At 42.1% G+C, this 19371-nt stretch overlaps 1 protein-coding gene across 1 annotated transcript in view; it reads right to left on the reverse strand.

The window, feature by feature from the left end:
• The window catches only part of ALOX5 (arachidonate 5-lipoxygenase), a 27046-nt gene extending 14640 nt beyond the window's left edge, over positions 1 to 12406 (reverse strand). The window contains exons 1-5 of the mRNA XM_010293836.1: positions 12380 to 12406; positions 11088 to 11286; positions 9186 to 9267; positions 7501 to 7623; positions 2402 to 2508 (exon numbers count right to left, since the gene is read on the reverse strand). Of these exons, the coding sequence (XP_010292138.1) occupies positions 2402 to 2508; positions 7501 to 7623; positions 9186 to 9267; positions 11088 to 11286; positions 12380 to 12406 (538 nt within the window). The remainder of the gene's footprint in view (positions 1 to 2401; positions 2509 to 7500; positions 7624 to 9185; positions 9268 to 11087; positions 11287 to 12379) is intronic.
• Positions 12407 to 19371: the final 6965 nt, after the last annotated feature.

A 19371-nucleotide genomic window follows, 5' to 3' on the forward strand; every position in this document is an offset into this window, starting at 1 on the left:
AGCAGTTCTCTTAGAGTTTGATGAGGAACACCTGGGGAAGGGTTTTGACTTTGCCTCAGTAAAATTGCTCATTCATTGTCTTGCTTGGTTAACATTTTTCTTCCTCTGTTTATTTTTCAACTGCTAATACAAACCCAGATTAACATCTCTTCTTAATAAAATGCTAGCTTTAGGTACTCCATCTCTGTACTATTACATATGTAGTACTACTGGATGTTTTCCACAATTGCAGCGTTCTGTTACATAATGTCATGTTGCCACTTCAGCCTACAAGTTCAGAGTCAGAAAAAAAATAATTAATGTGAAAAATCCCAGGTGTCTTCAGGGGAAAAATGAAGCAAGTAAAGTTTTCTGCTATTGCTTATTTTCAGACAAGGCAGAACTTTTTCTGAAAGCAATTTATTTTTCTACAAAAGGTGAAAGGATGAAAAAGATAGGCCTGAAGGAATGCAGTGCAGTGGTAATTAAAACAAAAGTCTCAAACCCCACATTGCTTTCTAACAGAGCGGAAAAAAGCTAAGTTTACTTAAAGCTGACATTTACATAATCTGTCAATTGCATAATGAGTCTGGAGCTGTATCTGAAGTCTACACCAAGCAAAAAATGACTCATCACCTTGGACACAAACTGCATAACTGAAAAATACCCTGAACTACCTTCTCCATTAGCCCTGTTTCTGCCAAGGCTTGCAAATAAGCAGATTCAGAGCTGCATTAATATAACTGAGACTGATGCTTAACTTTAAAACTCACATAATTAGAACTTTCCTCATGAGTATGGAAATGTTATCAATGAAATTAATTGTAGATTATATCTAATTCCTGGGTTAAAAGTACATTAGGAAGTAATCTTATTAAACATAACAAATTGCTGTAATTAGTTTTTAATAGCTCTGGCTAGCTTGTGTGCTTTATTTTACACCCAAGACTGCAGAAATTACTCTTATTTCTCTTAACTGGTCCTTAGGCAGCCTGAAGAGAAGCAAGACTTCAGAGCAGGAGGGAAAAGCTTTTTTCTTTTCAGAGTCTGAACAGGCCATTCACACACATTGGAGGAACCACACGCTAACCCACTTATTGTATCTGTGTATCTACTATATCTAATAACACAGTAAAATAAAGTAAAATAATGTAACCATGGGCGATAGCAGAAGGTTGGGTCTGGCTCACAAAACAAAGGCTTCCCAGCCCTGCTTTACAGAAAGGAGTTTTTAACAGTATGAACAATACTGCAGAAACTGAGTGGCCTCAAATACAAAAGCGAAACACACACTCCTAGGGATTTATGTCTTTTAGTAAGAAGATGTGAGTATGAAATGACAAACAAGACATTTAATGCAGTATGCACAACTAATTCTGACTTTTTTTTTTTTTTAAAGAGATGACATGGCATTGGATAAATGCCACAAGCCTTGTCACGCCTAACTTGCACTAATTTCGAGTAAGAACCACAGCTCCTCCAGTTGTGGCCTGATTGCCCATCCTGGCTGCAGCAGGACCAGGTGAAGATGATACAGCTCACAGGTCATTCATACAGCTCACAGGTCATTCCCAGCTCGTTGCAACCCATCCCCAGGTCTGCTGGCCTAAGAGCATGCACTTTCATGCCTGAAAGAAGTTCTGTCAAAATGTTCTGTTGGGAACAATTTACCATTGAAAAGCATCTGAGCTGCCCTGTGTCACTGACACAAGTGGCCCACAAGAACTGAGGGGAGCTACAGGTGAGGTTAGAACGGCAGAGCTGAGGCAGTTGTACCCGCCCCTGGTGGGACAGGGACCAGAAGCCAGGACCGTTAGCAGCAGTGCAGCCAGGACCAAGCACACAGCTGGGATGTTAGGCAACAGCCTTTGATCTAGTCTGTGTTAACAGAGACCAGAGCATTTGCTCCCTAGCATTTGCTTTTAGCGTACAACATTTCCAAACATGCCTCTTTGCAAGGTTTTCCAGGTATTTAGATGGCTGAAGTGTGAAATACACGATCAAACTTTTGAAAATATCTTAACAGCTAATATGCTCTGAAAAGCACTCACACTAAGCCATCTCTAGATTTAGATGTGAAATACTTCTGAAAATTCATGCTATGGAACTTGCACATACCTGAAAATACGTTTCTAAAAGCCAAAAGGGACTATGATGCCCAACCAGCCTGACCTCCAGCATAGCTCAGGACAGAGAAGGCCACTGAGCAATTCCCACTAATTTTAGTTTGTGTTAGATCATAGCTTTGCTTTTGGTCTTGTGGGCTGTTGGTGTGATCAGCAGTCTGAGATTACAGTTTATTTATGAAAAATCATGGGAAAGCAGAAGTGTGGGTCACCCCCTTCCACCCTAATCAGATATGTTCAAGACAACTAATTAGCCATTCTATGCTGCAAACATGAAAAAATGCTGATAAACCCACCAGAGATTGTGTTGCTGATTCTGACAAAGATCCTCTCGAAGTCTGCAAAATCACTCCAGGACGACTGGAACATGTGCATGAAACGGTTGACATAAAGATTCTCCATCCTAAAAACAAAATGAAACAAAACCTCTCGAAAAAAATCAGCTCCAGCTTCCTCAAAATCTTTCCTCATTCTTTTCCACCCTTTTATATATCTTTTATATACACAATAAATTTTTCAGTGGTGGAATGTGAGATTGGTCACCCTACAGAATCTAATTTGCCACCTGTACACCTACACACAAGCATGAAGAGCATTTCACGAGTCCGGTCCCTGCTACTGCATTTATCGAACTCCATTCTAGAGCTGCTCTTTCATCGTGGTTTAGCCCCAGCCGGCAACTAAGCGGGTAGAGAGATCAGCGCCTGCATTCTCCACCACTGGACTGACGAAAAGGAGAAGTGGCTGAATAATATGCAGATTCCAGAGAAGCTGGACTGTCCTTGACTACTTAGCAACAACTCAAAACATCAGCACCTTATCAACAGTTTCTCATCCCAAATCCAAAACATAGCCTCACGCTAGCTGCTGTGAAGAAAACCAGCTCTATCCTGGCTGAAACCAGGACATCTTGGCAGCCTACAATGTCTGTGCTGTAAGACCTACGTCATACAAAAACCATAGTCAGAAAAACTAGTGCTTCACACATCGTCAGCAGTTAGCATCTGCTGGAAGTGCTAAAATCATTATTAGCACCAGTTCAGAGGGGGGTACGGTGACACAAAAAGATTAAGTGATTTGCATAAAGTCAGAGCAAACACAACCCAAGATCAGACCAGACAGAATTCCAGAACAGAGAACAGCTCCTGTAAGCGTCTAAGAGACCAAGGCCAGACTGGATCCCTACAACGCAAGGCATGACTTTTTGAGAGCTCTGTATTTACTTGGGCAGACAGTTAAACTTGACATTCATCTCTAATCTCAGGAACCAAGTCACTTGGTTGCAGACATCACATGAACATAGGGTGCTGGCAGCCAGAAACCTCTGACTTAGAATAGTTTGCTGAATTAGCACTTTGTCTACAACACAGTCAAGCAAGTTCACCTTGTATGAGATGACAAGCCCTAAATTGTTACATAAATGATAAACTGTTCTTATTAAATAGAAATAATTTATTTTGAATAGAAAGCAAATAATTAATTTGAAAAAGAGTTGGCTTTCCACTAATGCTTCAAACGCACAGAGAAAAGCACACACATCGCAAAAAGATAAGCAGGGCACATAATGGAGTAAAGAAAGGTCACAGTGTTACAGGAAATACTTCCAAACAGAATTTGAGGAAGAATTCTAGGAGGGTGGATTTATAAGCAGTAAACTTAGACTGAGGCACCTTAAAAAGAACTGGATTAGAAGGGGCTGAAGAGGACCAAAAGCCTGGAAAAACAGCAAGTGGTCATCTGGATGAGGGCACTAGACCAGCATGACCATGACCTAGCCAAAGGACCTGCTTCTGCACTGAGTCCAGATGGGGTGCATGTAGAATGGACTGTTACTGCTGCTGCAGATGGCAGTCAAGGTTAAGAGGTGCCTGAAAGCATGTTAGGAAGTAAAACTCAAGCACTCTCTAGCCTGGAACAGGAGATCATAGAATGGTTTGGGTTGGAAGAGACCTTAAAGATCACTTAGTTCCAACCCCACTGTCATGGGCAGGGACACCTTCCACTAGACCAGGTTGCTCAAAGCCCCGTCCTGCCTGGCATTGAACACTTCCAGGGATGGGGCATCCATAACTTCTCTGGGCAACTTGTTCCAGTGCCTCACCACCTCATAGCAAAGAATTTCTTCCTTAGATCGAACCTAAATTGACCCTCCTTCTGTTTAAAGCCGTTACCCCTTGTCCTATCACTACATGCCCTTGTAAAAAGTCCCTCTCCAGCTTTCCTGTAGGCCCCCTTCAGGTACTGGAAGGCTGCTGTAAGTTCTCCCTTGAGCCTTCTCTTCTCCAGGCTGAACAACCCCAACTCTCTCAGCCTGTCTTCACAGGAGAGGTGCTCCAGCTCTCTGATAATCATTGTGGCCCCGCTCTGGACTTGCTCCGACAGGTCGATGTCATTCTTATGTTGGGGGCCCCAGAGCTGGATGCAGTACTCCAGGTGGGGTTTCACAGGAGTGGAGTAGAGGAGGACAATCACCTCCCTCAACCTGCTGGCCATGCTTCTTTTGATGCAGCCCAGGACACAGCTGCCAGATGCAGCAGCAGAAACAGTCCGTTCTAACATGCACCCCGCCTGGGCTCAGTGCAGAAGCAGTTCCTTTGTCCGGGTTATGATCATGCTGGTCTAGACATCTCCAGAGGTCTCTTCATATCTGACAGGGACACAGAATGATTGTACAAGGATCAAAAGGAGGGTAACTACTGGGCAGGACTTTCTGGATAGATACTAGGTGTCTGAATCACAGATGAACTTCAAGAGAAAGCACACACTGTGCGGCTCTTCTGTTGGCCCAGCTTCAGGAAACAGTCTAGCTCAGAAAGGGCAAGGAATAAGTCCTTTAAGGGAAGAGGAGACGTGAAAATATACAAACACCATGCAAGGTCATTGGGATCTTCTCTTGTTACCTTAGCAATAGCATGGTATTCCAAACTTTTACAAATCCTGTGTTTTCCAAGAGCTTTTGCTTCTGGCATGGTGTTAGCCAGTGCAAAACAGCTATTTCCCAGATCATTTAGGAGATCTGAGTGATGCAGGAGCAACAGCATCCAAAACCAGAGATGACCTCTTCTTGGTTTTGCCACGGGTTTATTCACAAACAGCACAACAAAACAACTATGATGGGTTTTTCCCTTTTTCAGGATGGTCTCAACCCTGGCTCTCTTTCATTGTGAACATGTTGTACTGTTGTCCCACCTAATTGAATCTCAGAGCACTTCACAGATATGCATGGGGTCTCCTCCAGCGCTTTCTGGGAGGTAAAGCAAGTGAAATTATCAAATTTGATAATTTGATAAATTCAAATTGATAATTTAACTTGTCAGTTTGCCCATGGAAAGAAGATAAAACTAAGAATTAGAGACTGGCTGTGGTAATCTGGGCTGCATTGTATTGAAGTCCTGACTACTGATCAAGAATAATCTCTTCTGGCCTTATAAAAAAATTGACTTGCCCTTTAAACAACACTGTGTAAACTTCCACAGTTTTCTTGGTTCATTTTTCTTGCCTTTTTTTTTTAATTTATTTTCCCAAAGAACTATTTCTGATGGCCATTATCAAGTTCATTATCTGATGACTAAAAGACCCTTACAGGGCTGGATTCTAATACCTGTCTGTGGAAAAGGAACATCATAGTCTAGAGTTTTCCAAGGACCTATGGTCAAGACTTCTTAAAGCTTTATGAATCCACTGAATACTAAAGGGCTGCTTGAGGAGTAAGGTATTTCATAAGGTGAGAAGAAACATCAGCCTCTGGCTCATATTAAAGATGAGAGTTTTGGTTCTTCAGAAGTCTAAACATAGATATAAAGTTGAGGCAATAAATGTGCCATTGGGTAAAACTGGGGGACAGGAAGCATCTACCTGTCTTTTGTACCACTAATCTAACTCTTTGTGTGACCCCACAGCCACTTCTCCAGTATAACAGCTAATATTGCATTAAAATGCTACAAAAGCACACACTCTACAGCCTGTTCTGTCATTCTCCTAACATCCTAGTTTGCACAAGATAGAAAGCTAGAGACCCCTGGTCTTCAAAACTATTCAGATGCCTTATTCCAATTAGCTCTGAAAGATCTAGGTTGACCAGGCCATATGTGCTGCAGAAACACACCCATCACCCTGTTCACACCTGTCAGAGATTTATTCTGCTACAAAAAAAAAAAAAAAAAGAAAAAAAAAAGAAAAAAGATTTGGTGTTACAAAGCATAATTCCATTGTGAAAAACAGATCCTGGAGTGTGGGAGAGAGGATATATGGAGAAATCTACAGCAGAGCTAATATAGCCAGAAAATCATGTATTCTTTGATGTTTCCAATTTTCCAAATTAGAAAACAAGCAGGTAGATTCCGTCTGAACAAGCCGTGGGATTTGACTCTGTGTTGGTAGTGAAATTCAGCTGTATAAATGTAACACCAAGGATGCTCTGACATGTAAGGTTTCAGTCACTGTCAGTTCCCCAGATGGACTCGGATAAGCAAGTATTCACTGTTATTAGAAGCTGCAAGTTTTTCAGTATGGCTGTTAAACTCCCTAGTTCTTACCAACCTCTGCAGATCTCCATCTGATCACCCAAATAATGGGAGGAACACCCTTCCAAAATATGAAGACACCAGCATATTAACAGAATCACAGATGTAGAAATTGTGGGTGATGTTGGACCAGTCTTGTCTCATCTCAGACTAACCCACCATCTGACAGTATGGTGGGATGTCTGAGATAGTGTGATGTGACCTGGGCATGTTAGGCAGCTCAGAAGGGACTCACAGGCCAGAGAGGTCCTGTTTGCCTCATTAACCCTGTACTATTTCAAACAGCTCTGCAGGATTGATCATTCAGGCTCATCCAATGGCTAGGACTCCATTTTTTTCGATGGCATGACATGTGCAAGTGGGTGGACAGTGACTTTGTTCCCCAAGCAGATTACACTCAGATGTGCTTAACTGATGAGCTGCTCAGAACAGCTTTCCTTCAGTAGGGTCTCAGGGGTGCATTGATACAATCTTCTTTAGTATGTGACTGAAAGGCTGAATTATTGCAGTCAGGGCAGAGAAGTACCTCTAGGGGGCGACTCTGAGAACGAAGTTGAAAGACTACGGTACCGCGCGCCATAGTCCTCCTTCCTGTGCTTTCACCAGCGCCTCCTCCATCCGTCTACAGCCAAAACAGTGTCTAATGAGAATGCAGAGGCTCATTCTGTTCCCAGCATGAAAAGCTCAAAATATTGATATTTAAAGAAAAAAAAAAAAAAAACTTCAATTCTTTCCTACTTTGATTGACTGCAGGCCCAGCTGGGAGGAAAGAATCCGATTTTGAGATTTCGATGAAATCTAAAAGGTGGTCAGACCCTTACCCTGCCCCAGAAGAGATTCTGCAAAACTCCTAAAGTTCCACAAACACTTACGCTTTAGAGTAGTTCAGAATGAAGTCAACTCCTTTCTCATTGTCAAACTGAATGTCACGAGGCAGATCACTGTGAGAAAGGGCATCAATGCTCAGGGGAAAGCCCGGATGCCACTCCTTCCAGCTGAGAAAACAAGAGAGGTTGGATTAACCATATAACCTTTTTTAAGGCTAATGGATTTTAAGGTTATGGATTAACCATTCCTTTACCTACATTGCTTCTGTTATTCAACTCTATAAAGTAAATTTGCATCAGATGCATTTGGACCAAAAATAGTGACTTATACCACATCAATACCTACCAGTACCCTACAGAATCCTGAAGTACAATGGAAAGCATCTACTTGGCCACCTACCTTCACAAAACTTGAAATAACAATATCTGTGATATTTCCAAACACTTGTCACATTTGGTTGAAATTGGCTGTAGCTTCAAATATATTGGGAGGGGAAGGGACACAGAGAGAGACAGCTGCCTGACACACACTCATTCTTGGGGCTACATTTTTGCAGAACTGAGATACAGCAGCTAAAAGTACTCAGACATGTATTTAGATTCCTCCAAAAGGCAAGTCTCCGTGACACAGATAGTCTTGATTCAGCTCCCCAGAAAAGCCTTACCTCAAAATTGTCATGAACACATTCTCTACCATGTATGTTCTTGCACTGTGCCTCATTTTTACTTCAAAACAAAAGAAGGTGATTCGTAAAGAATACCATTTCCACGGTATTTCCACATTGCCTGCCACACAGAGACTGCATTGTGTGTTATCAGCTATGTACCTGAATTGTAAATAGCTATTTCCCTGGAATTACAAATGGTTTTGTCTTCCGTTTTGCATATGTAAATAAAATTTTGTGCCACACCTCTTTTTGAACTATATTTTCATCTGCTCTATTTCCCATAATTCATAAGCAAGATCCTTTCTTAGTCAAATGGTATCAACAACATACACACCAAGCCCCAATCCATCAATTATGAATGGACCCTCTGTCCTTCTGATCTTTACTCTGAAGATAACGAGACAAAAGTGCAAGAAACTTCTGTTATTTTAACAGAGAGTATGTCTCTAGGAAAAGGAAATGTCTAATGCCTTCTGGAGTTACTCATTGATAAAAGACAGCATTTTACCATTGTGACCTTAATTAGGAAAAACTGTCTATGACAATATAAAGGTGGTCATCACAACTGTGTTCTGATAGCACATTCCAGTCCACTCAAACAGGAAGAGACCTTCCACTGCACCCCAGTGCGAGAAACAACTGAAACTAGCTTGCTGCAGCAGCCAAAAAGCTCCAGTAAGGGCTGACGTGTTCAGATCATGTTCCAAAATTGGAGTACTGCTTGTAAAAGGCAAAAGAAATCTGCCTTCAAGACTTCCTTGAAAGCACAACTGCGTGCCACGGACCCCACGCAGAGACCGTACCACTGAATTCCCACTTAAGCCTTCCAGATAGGCTTATCTGGGATTCAAGTATCTCATAATGCCACTTGCATCAGGATGATCATCAGTTACAGTGAATTCCATCTAAGAAAAAAACATATATGGCCAACATTGTAACTTATGCTTTCTCTTATCCAGCAGCCCAGTAATTAGAGCAATATGATAATCTGAACATAGTCTGCCAAACTCTGACCTGATGAGAAGAGGCCCTAGACCTTCTGGGGAACTATGGGAAACTCACCGGTATGTTTTTTGCCGGGTCTCGAGCTCTTTGCGTCTGTGCTGCTTGAGAATTTGGGTCTTGTCATCCCGGGGGAGCCTTGCTGTGAAACAGGAGAAAGAGACAGGGTTATGAGGTTCCTCGACCTATCACTGCCCAGGTCTTGAGAAGGAGAGCAAAGTTTCCAAACCTTCAAACTTCTGATCTATACCTTTACAAAGTTTATGTGGGAAATGCTTACACAATCTAGTTTAGTACCTTGAGTAGAAACACAGGTCCCTAGAGAATCTGTGGAAGGACACAAGCTCCTAACTTGGTGCCTCCAAGGGGCTATTAGCTCAACCTAGGAATATCTGTCTCAACTGTATATAAAACCTGGATTCCTAGTGTAGACACTTGCTGTACATATCTAGTGTTAAATGGTCTGAATAGGGTCATGGGAATTAATTTTACATTTCAGTATCGAAGGGAATTTTTATCAATAAGAGAACTGACAACATTGTTCCAGCTAATCTTCTCTGCTAAAAGACATCTCCATGAAACATCTCCTCTCCACTCTCCTTGAGCTGTGCTCTCCCCTGTCAGCCTGGGGCAATAATCGTATCTTCTTATCATGACAACAGAAAGAAAAAACAGTGTGGCTTCATTTCCAGACATCCTTCTCTTCTGACCATGTATTCACTATACCATTAAATAACACAGAGACTTCCTTAGTGATCACAGAAAGGACAAGATACGTGACTCACTTTACATACACAAACGGAAGGCAGATAAAGCCAGCAGGAGTTTCATGGAAACAGCTGTTTGGGGTTTGGAGTTGGAAATATCAGAGGTAAAACAACTGATAACATATATGGCTAAAGGTTTCCAGCTGGTTACATTCAAGTTAGCAATAAGGTTTCACTTGCTTTTGTCCTTTACCTCACCATACTCTGAAAGCCACACAAAGATGCATTCCATGGAAGTCTTACAGTTGATATAAATCAAATTATAAAAAATGGAAAGTCCCTCTGGAGACCAAAAATAAATTGACACATAGTTGTTATTATAGGACAAAAGGCTTCAAATGCAAAATTCCTCAGCCAGGAGTAGCCAAAAACTTAATGGGAAGATAAATCTTTATTTCCTACCACCTCATATATTGTTTCAGCTCTTTTCAGGCACTCATGCTACAGACCACTACAGCAGCCAATCTACCCTAGGAAGCACAGAGGGGAACAAGCAAACATCAGTAACAAATGTCTGCCCCAACCCTGATCACAGCAAGCAGGTAATCACCAATAGTTAAAACACAAGTTTCGGGTCCAACAGGCCACCACAGAAGTGCTGTAACACTTTTCTTAGTTGGTCACCACTACTTACTGTAGCGGTCATATCCATCTCACCCTGCCTTCTCCTGGACTCGACAGCATGCAAAGAGAAGGGGTGAAAAGTGAAGCTGCTGTTTCAAGTCAGTCCTTTCACCTGCTAAGCAGCCTACTTTGGGATTTTATCTCACACTCAAGAAAACAAGACAATTTACAAGCAATTAATCATGGGCCACGTAGGAGCTTAGTATGAAACAAAGATGGGACACTCATTCTAATTAGATCAAAAGAGCTTCCAGCATTGCAGATGTGGAGCAGACAAAAATTTGGCATTAGGGTCAGCCTTCAAATTCAAGACGAGTGTAACAACCCAGCATAAGGACTCCTCCTTGCATGTGCTTACCAAAATATCCAACTCAACTGCCAGTGCCCAGCTCAACAAAGTGCAGAAAGCAGTCCTAGTCAGCAGGGAAAGCCCATTCCCTACAATGCAGAAGGGGACTGGTAGTGGGTCTCCATGTCAGAGAGAAGACTGGGAGGTATATGGGGAAAGGGGAATGAGAGGTAGAAGAATTCTGGATGTTCTGCAGGAAATCAAGTTTCTTATGGCTCTCACCTCTTCCATCTCGAAGGACAACCTCTTTTTCATCTGTAATCCAACGGTAACATGGGAACTCCAAATAGTCACCTACTGGCGTTTTTACAGTGATATACTTAAGGTACCAGTCATCCTGGTACCAATATTTTCGTTTCTCAATTTTTATTAGCTGAATTTCTCCAAGGTCTTCTTCCACAGTCACATCATAGGAGTCAACCTACAGAGCAGAATACAGTCAACGATCCACTCCACAGGCGGGAAGCACAACCAGCACTACACAAGCGTACCTGACCTTCCCTGATATGGCATGGATACAACAGAACTTTGGAGCTTCTGGCAGGTGAGAAAAGGAAGACCTGTTATTGGACTGCAATGCAACAGAAAGATGAATAAAAGAACAAACAAGAACATGCAAAACACTCCAGAAACAGAGAAACATTTTTGTATGTGACCTAAAAATTATATTACTCCTTGAAATGTTTGCAAGTCTGAGAAAAAAAGGCAGGCCATGAAACCATTTACTCCTCTCCTAGCAATAGAATCATAGAATAGTTTGTGTTGGAAGAGACCTTTAAAGGTCACTAGTCCAACCCCCCTGCAATAAGCAGGGACATCTTTAACTAGGTCAGGTTGCTCAGAGCCCCGTCCAACCTGACCTTGAATGCTTCCAGGGATGGGGCATGTACCACCTCTCTGGGCAACGTGTGCCAGTGTTTCATCACCCTCGTTGTGAAAAAGTTCTTCCTTATATCTAGTCTAAATCTGCCCTCTTTTAGTTTAAAACTATTACCTATTGTAATGTCCTATTGTAACAGCTGAAAGAGATATTGCCGGGGCACATCTATTCATGCAACTGGAGTGGAAAGATGATCATGAGATTAACACATTGAACTAGGAATCTAAAGACCTGTGTGTATTAGTTGTATGTGCTTCTGACTAAGGATAGTATCCAGATCATCTAAATTCCCTTTGTCTTGCATTTCCTGTGGCTGGTATGCTTCATTACTCCATTTTTTAAATGAGGACAACGGTACATTTTATATTTGTACAGCTCAGATGTACAAAGGAATTTAAGTAGCCAACTGAAAAAAAGGTTCACAAGAACTCCATCTGGCTCTGGAGGCACTTCATTCTTTCACAGAAAACAAGCCAGCGTGTGGAAACGTGGTTTAGCTACTTCCTCAGTTTGGAGCTAAATCAAAGGCCTGACTCCTGCAACATGGAGGGACCTCAGCCCAGACTTGCACAGTAGCTAGTCTGTTTAATCCTTTCCCATGCTAAGGGTCTGATCACAGGGTCTTTGCACTGACCTGGTACTGAAGGCTAGGACCACCCATACCTGCTCCTTCAGGAGTGCCCTCATCAGTGGCCTACAGGGACAGGCCCCTGAAACCTTGAGTTATTGGCCACACAATGATTCAGGTGAAGAGCAGCCCAGTCCTGGTGCTGCCTCTACACCAAGCTTTGCTGAGGTGTGAGAGCTGCAGCTCTGAACCTGCTCAAGCTGAGGAAGTGCCTGAACACCACACTTTCCCCTTCTTGATAACTGCTCCAGCAGGGCTACAAAAGAAGTAGCAGAGAACATATTCTTCTCCTTCTGTTTGAATTACAATGGCTTCAACGACCAAGCTCAGCATTTCTTCCATGTGGTAGGCCTGTTCTCAGCCCACATATGATTTGGCCTCTCAGGGCTTCACTATCAGATGGCTTGAAATGGATATGGAGCTGCTTGGCCCACCAGGATGAGTGTATCTGTGATAACAGTAATAGCAAACCTTAGCTGCTAAGTGCTCTAGCTACTGAGGTGTGATGAGTGGCCACACTGAAGGCCACAGAGAACTAGTCACCTAAACACAAGATGACTTTGGCCACCAAGGTCAGGCACTGGTTCACTGTGTAAATCATCTCTCCCACAACACTGCCTTCAGTGCCGCAGCTACGTGGCCAGGCCTGGGAGAAGGACAGTTGTGGACATGGTGCTCCCCTCAGCACTTCTTGCCCATGCTAAGCACCCCCCACTCAGCGTAACGGCTGTTATGAATGCTGACTTAAGTGCCTTGCTAAACTGCCTAACAGTTTTAGGACAGTGAACACCTGTCCCAGAGATGGGTACCTCAGTCCCCTCACGGGGCTAACTTCTCAGGGATGCACGCAGTCTCTTATTGCATGTGGGGACAGCACCCAGCCAATGACAGTTCTGGTGGCACTTGTACTACAGAGCGGTACCAGCACGGGAAGAAATGAGTAATCATTTCAAGCATGACCCATAAGACACCATGTGGTGCTAGGCAATTCAGGAGAACAGGAATTGACTCTCACTTTCCGAGAGACTAAACAGCTCAGGGCAAACGGGAGTAGCCAAGTGCTCATCGTTACAAAGCTGAATTGGCTATGACAACCATGGGAGGAACAGCCAAAGCCTACTGTGCTCAAATGATCCTGCTAAGCTTCATGTGGTTGCAAGTAGAGACTTCATTCTCTTGTGGTTTTTTGCAACAGTCAACAATCTTAGAAACCACCAACTGCTGACATCAAAAGGATGAGGTACTGCACCGACATGCTGCAGTGCCTGTAGAGACTCAACTGCCTGTGTGAGCGTTGTCATTTGGCTCCTGACCTAGACACCACACTCTGCTTGTTCTTTTCAGGATCACTTTCTTAGCCTTCCCCAGGCATTTGATATATGCCTACTGTTACTGTCTTACTTGCTAGGGAAAAGCTAATTCACACAGGGACCAAAACTGAAAAGTGAAGGAAAATTAAATACCAGACAAGAGAAAGGAGAAGAAAAAAAAAAAGTATTTTTTAAATGCCTCCAGATGGCACTTACTATTTCAACTGTTACAAAAGAAAGATTCACAGCAACTTGTACCCACATGATTGGAAGAACAAGCATAAGAGGGTCCCTTGGCATCCCTTCCTCTCCCGTTTTAACCCAAGTTTTCTGCATTATTGATGCAAAGTACCCCTTTCCATGAGCTATCCATGAACTACCAGCTGTGAGGATCATTTTGGGATGAAGACATCTATCGGTCCACCAAAGTTTGGGATGACAGACCTCAGTTCTCTCATAACCCATTACATAAAAATACCATATTTCATAAAGTTTGTCACATATAATTGACTCACAGAAGCCAGAGAAAGATAAGAAACCCTTTAGGCTTTGAAGTCCATCCTGCAGACAATGAAACATTGTCCTTGCCTGTCTTTCCCCAAAGATGTTCTTCCACCAACTTTCAAACTGTCAGGCCATAATTTCCACACTGCAACTCATATGAGGCTGTTTCATACTAACAAAGATATAGGAATTTCTTCTAATATGCAGCCTAATTTAATTTTAGGCTCAAATATTTAAAATGGGAGTGGACAGAGATTATTTTGATTTGCTGAGACTTAAAAGACTAATCTTAGTCTGAGCTATATTCTCCCCATGTCTATTAAAGCAAAAGACATTGAACCGTTTCCTTTAAAAAGGGAACCCATCATGCCTTAAATAAAAATTCGCAATGTTTATGTCAATAGCATACCCATACACACCAGGTGGTAACAAACTGCTTCACAAATAGTATGGCAGTCCCAGGCAAGATTGGGATGACAGCATCTGTCTGCTAGGAGGTGAGCTGAGAGATGAAAATCACAGAGCTGAGATTTCAAGCAACATATTAAAATGATGCTTGTCGCTTTTCCTTGCATCTCCACAGCAGACAATAAATCGTTATTTCTAATATAGGAATTTTAAACATTTTTGGAAGTTTATGTTGCTGACTCTTCAACCCCTCCAGCCCTCCACTATCCCAGAACAGCTCAAAGGATAATGTGTAAAGGTAAATTAATTCCCTTGATGATTCATGATTTTGAACCAGCTGTGGAGACTGAAAAATGTTGAGTGGCTTTTCTCAGAAATCACATTAATAATGCCTTCAGCCACAACTATGACAGTCAGTGACTATAGGGCATACCCGTGTGCTCCTGGCTAAGTGAATGGAGATTCCTCCCCCCCCCAATACTGGTTTCAAACATCACCTTTATTTTTTCCTATCACCCCACATCCAGTATTCTCAGCTTCACTCCTGTCAACCAGCACAAAGAATCCTGGACGATGGCTAGAAGAATGTAGATAACATGCTCAAATTGTTTCCCATTCTTCAAATCTTCTTTCCAGAAATAGGCAGCATTTGAACCATTTCTATTTCATATTCATTTCCCTGCAACTCCTGGTTTTCTCAATAAAAACAATGTCAATAAACTCTTTGCCAGGCTCAGGTTTCACACCGAGTCAGTACTTCTGCAATTTTGTATGTCTTCCCAGGACCAGTCAGCACTTTGCAGAAGAGTCCCTCATCACAGGCTGTCATACCATGCATCTCAAAACCAGCCACTTCCTGCGTGTGCACCGCTTTATGCAATTACAACACAAAATTAATTCTCTCTGACAGTTTTACCATGATCTCGACGCATTTGGCAGTCAGGAGCTGGAAGTAGCCACCTTGCAGAGACACAGTACAAATAAATCCACAAACCTATGTGAATTATTACTCATCTGTGTTCATCAGTATAAAGGAAATTTAAACACTTGAAGACTAATGCAATAATCTACAGAATCAAATGATAAACTGCATCTGGATCAGATTCACTTTGTATTCAGCTACTTGGGATTTTTATGCTCCATCTTCTCACTCATTTCCAGTTCCAGGGCTAGCTGTGTACAGAGGAAGAATAAGGTGACCAAAGACACTATCTGAATAGGGGAAATGTACTGCGTTATTTTTAGCTCAAGTCTTCACGAAAACCCATTCCTGTCAAGTGATTAGTATGACACAGAAAGTCTGAAATTAGTCTTATTTTCTCATCAACTAATTGTTGCCCAAGATCTCTTCTTTAAAGGTTCAGCTAACAATTTCATTTTTAAAAAATCCTCATTTACACATATATATTTCTGTAGTTCTTATAATGTCACACCTATATATATATATACACACATCTAAGGTTTAAATTAAAGAGCAATGTGAGTCAGATCCAAAGAGTTGATGGAAGTGTCATGTTGACAGCCAATCTTTGGAAGAAACTCATTCCTCTGGTAACAATCTCTTTGCTAATATTACAAAAGCCCTAAAATAGTTGCACAAGTCATTGCTGGCATAATGCAAAAAGGACATTCAATTAGCCTAAACATTCCTGAAGGTTTTTCATCTTTTTATGACCAGCACAGCTCCCATTTTAATGGCACTTCTGAAAGTGAGGGTTCCCTCCTGATGTCTCACCCAGCTTTTGCTGCCTCCAAGCCAGCAACACCATGGGCTTACCTGAGATGACAATTTTGCTAATGCAGTAAAAATGTGTCAGGTTATAAAGGTGGTACAAGATCCCGCCACCAAGAATTGACAGTTGGTTGCTCGAGGTTTCTCCGGCATTTGCTGTATGAGGTCTCCTGGTAAACACATGGCATCCCTGATAACTGCATGGTCAGCCAGCGATGCCAGGAGTTTTTACACAGTTTGAGTTCAGAGTGAGGGAACAGAATTAATGAAGACACTTGGACTGTCCAAACTCCCATAGGATCCTGTTCAAGCAATTTAATCTCCAGCAAAACCTAAGCTCTTTCTTTTTGAGGAGAGACTCCTACTGACTAGCCTAATATTGCAAAAAGGACGACACAGACAACCCCTCTTTCTATAAGCACAAAGAACTGTATTTCCCTCCTGGAAATACTTGCGTGTGTGTTTCTTTCAACGAAAGCAAAAAGCGGATGAAAGGGGTATGTCATGGTTTAATCCCAGCCAGCAACTAAGCACCACCAACTGCATCCCAGATGAAACCAGGACAGGGTAACAGGAAGAAAACAGAGAACTGAGTGACACTATAATACTGGCTTTGAAATCACTCAGCATCAACAGGAACTTACTCAAAAGACATTTAGTAAAGAAAAGCAGCTACAGCTTTCTACATCACCTGGATCCAGTACTTGGAGTAAGTCAGACAAAAACTACAACTAAGGTACCACTGTGCACAAACCCTCAGGTTTTTCCATGTCCCTTTTCCTCAATCAACATTTGGCATGCAAATCTACTCAGAACTGGCCCAAGCCCTTGTTCATTGTATCTAGTAATATGCAGAATTTCCATTAATTCAAATGAAGTCATTAACAGGATAATGGAACTACTGAGCCTGGCCCAACATTTAGAAAAGGAACTGGAAAGCAGACAAAGCCTTACAAGATAATACTGTAAAATTCTGGTCACCGACTGAAAGGGTGCGTTTTTTTGCAAATGTGTTCAAAACTGAATTGCTTTGCAGAAAAAGAAAATTATAGAGATGCTATTGAAATAAACTCTAAAAGCAGAACTGTGAAACCAGTTGCTACTTTTTTTTTTTGTTTACAAAACAACCAACCTGAAAGTCTTTTGGCTTGCTTCAGTTTGATTTTTTTTGGTTCTGTATCAGTATTTTTCTTTTATTTCCTTTCTTTGCACAACCTATTGGTAAGACTCACAGTGTTTTGGGCACAATGTTACCTGAACAGTTGCCTGGAGAAACACACTGCACTCCCCAAGAAAACGTCCTCAATAACAAAACTTAGCACATGGTAATGCAAGTGTCCAATGAGCCAGGCACTTTATGGAACACAGAGTTATTCTCATTCTCCACAGTAAATACATGCTGAAAAACTGACTGCACATTTGTGGTATCAAACACATAACAACTTACAGAAATAATTAATTTGGATAGGAGAAAAAATCCTCATCTGGATTTAGTCAAGAACTTTTGCACCTGGAAGCAAACAACAAAAAAGAGACAGTCCCTGCCTCAGAAAGCTTACTTAGCTAACAATGCATTTTATATACAATGCTAAGACCCAAGTGAAAACTTTCAAATGTGCCTAAAAGCTACCTTCCCAAGGAGATGTAAGTACTCCTTTTAGGTGCACACATCCTCTGCTGTAGTGCCACTAACATCTACTAACCTACGTTCATTGCTTCCTCACCCAGCAGGGACCCATGCTCGCAGGTACCTCTGCTCCTCCTGATCCCACTTCAGTTCAAGAGCTGCTGCTGAGCATATACTTAATGCTCAAATCATGGTATTTTCTTCCTGTGACAGGATCCAATCCAGTCAGATCTTCAGAGTACTACCAGCCTCTCCATCACAGCCATCTCTCAAAGACAGTGAAACCCTCTTCTGTAGCCCAGGGATAAGAGCAAACTGCCTGGTCTTTGGAGACCCTGGTGCTTATCTCCTCAGCAGGGCAGGGCTCAGCCCTCCTGGGAGAGCACCCTAACCCTAAGTTTGCAGGACAGTCTGAGGTCTTCTTCAACCTCTCTTACTAATGCTGTTAAGCTTTGCATAAAATATGTGACTGTTCACTGGATGAGAGAAGAAAGAATGACTGGATGTCCATTTGGGAGATTCAGATAACCAGGTTCTAAGCTAATGAATGTTTATCATGAAGGAAAGTAACTTCACCAGCAGTGGCTGGTAAGTCCCCACACCTGAATTTGCTAGAGCATCTCCTCAGAACATTAGCTATAAATATTCAGGGACCATATCTACACGTCATCAACACTTACTCAAAATACTGACTTCTGTTAACCATATCTGCCATGTCTAACACAGAAGAGACCAGATACCTAACTTAGGCTGTGAACCCCATGGTCAAAAAAATCACATCTAAAGGCAAAGCAGAACCACAAGTCTCCCTTGTGTATGCAGTGGTAGGTCTCATTTCCAAAGTGATTTATGAACACTTTGTTAAAATTTTCAAAGTTGCTTAAATCTCATCAGACCTTTTGGAAACTGTGAGTTAGGTTTCCAAATAAAATACACATGGGGGGGGGGGGGGAAGTCCTGAGTCCATTATTTCCACAGTGGACAATAAGCAAATAAATAAATGCCATTCTAAAACAGTGCTCAGAAGCACTGGGTAGCCTGGATACTGTGATAAGACCATAGAGAGGACAGGGTACAACACACAGCAGAAATCAAGAAAGAATAGCGTAGCGATATTCCGGTCCCAACTTCATTCTCACACTTGTATATTCATGCCGTTTTCCAACTTTCATTGAAGTTGCCCTACACTTTCCCTTGGCAGGTGTTGTAATTCCCACTGGAAGGTCTTACCTCTTTGTTTAATTCGTTAGAGATATCAGGGCTCTGACTACTAGTAAATACTGACACTAAACATCACCTATCAAGTGGAAGCACGCAAATTTTTTTTAGTATTTGTAAGGAAAGTGCGAGGAAATCCGAAAGCCCATGGTAAGCTAGAAACAAAGGGCCCCATCTTTCCCCACGGCTGACTGCCTGG

Source organism: Phaethon lepturus, unplaced genomic scaffold (genome assembly GCF_000687285.1).
Source record: "Phaethon lepturus isolate BGI_N335 unplaced genomic scaffold, ASM68728v1 scaffold2799, whole genome shotgun sequence".
Lineage (NCBI taxonomy): Eukaryota > Metazoa > Chordata > Aves > Phaethontiformes > Phaethontidae > Phaethon > Phaethon lepturus.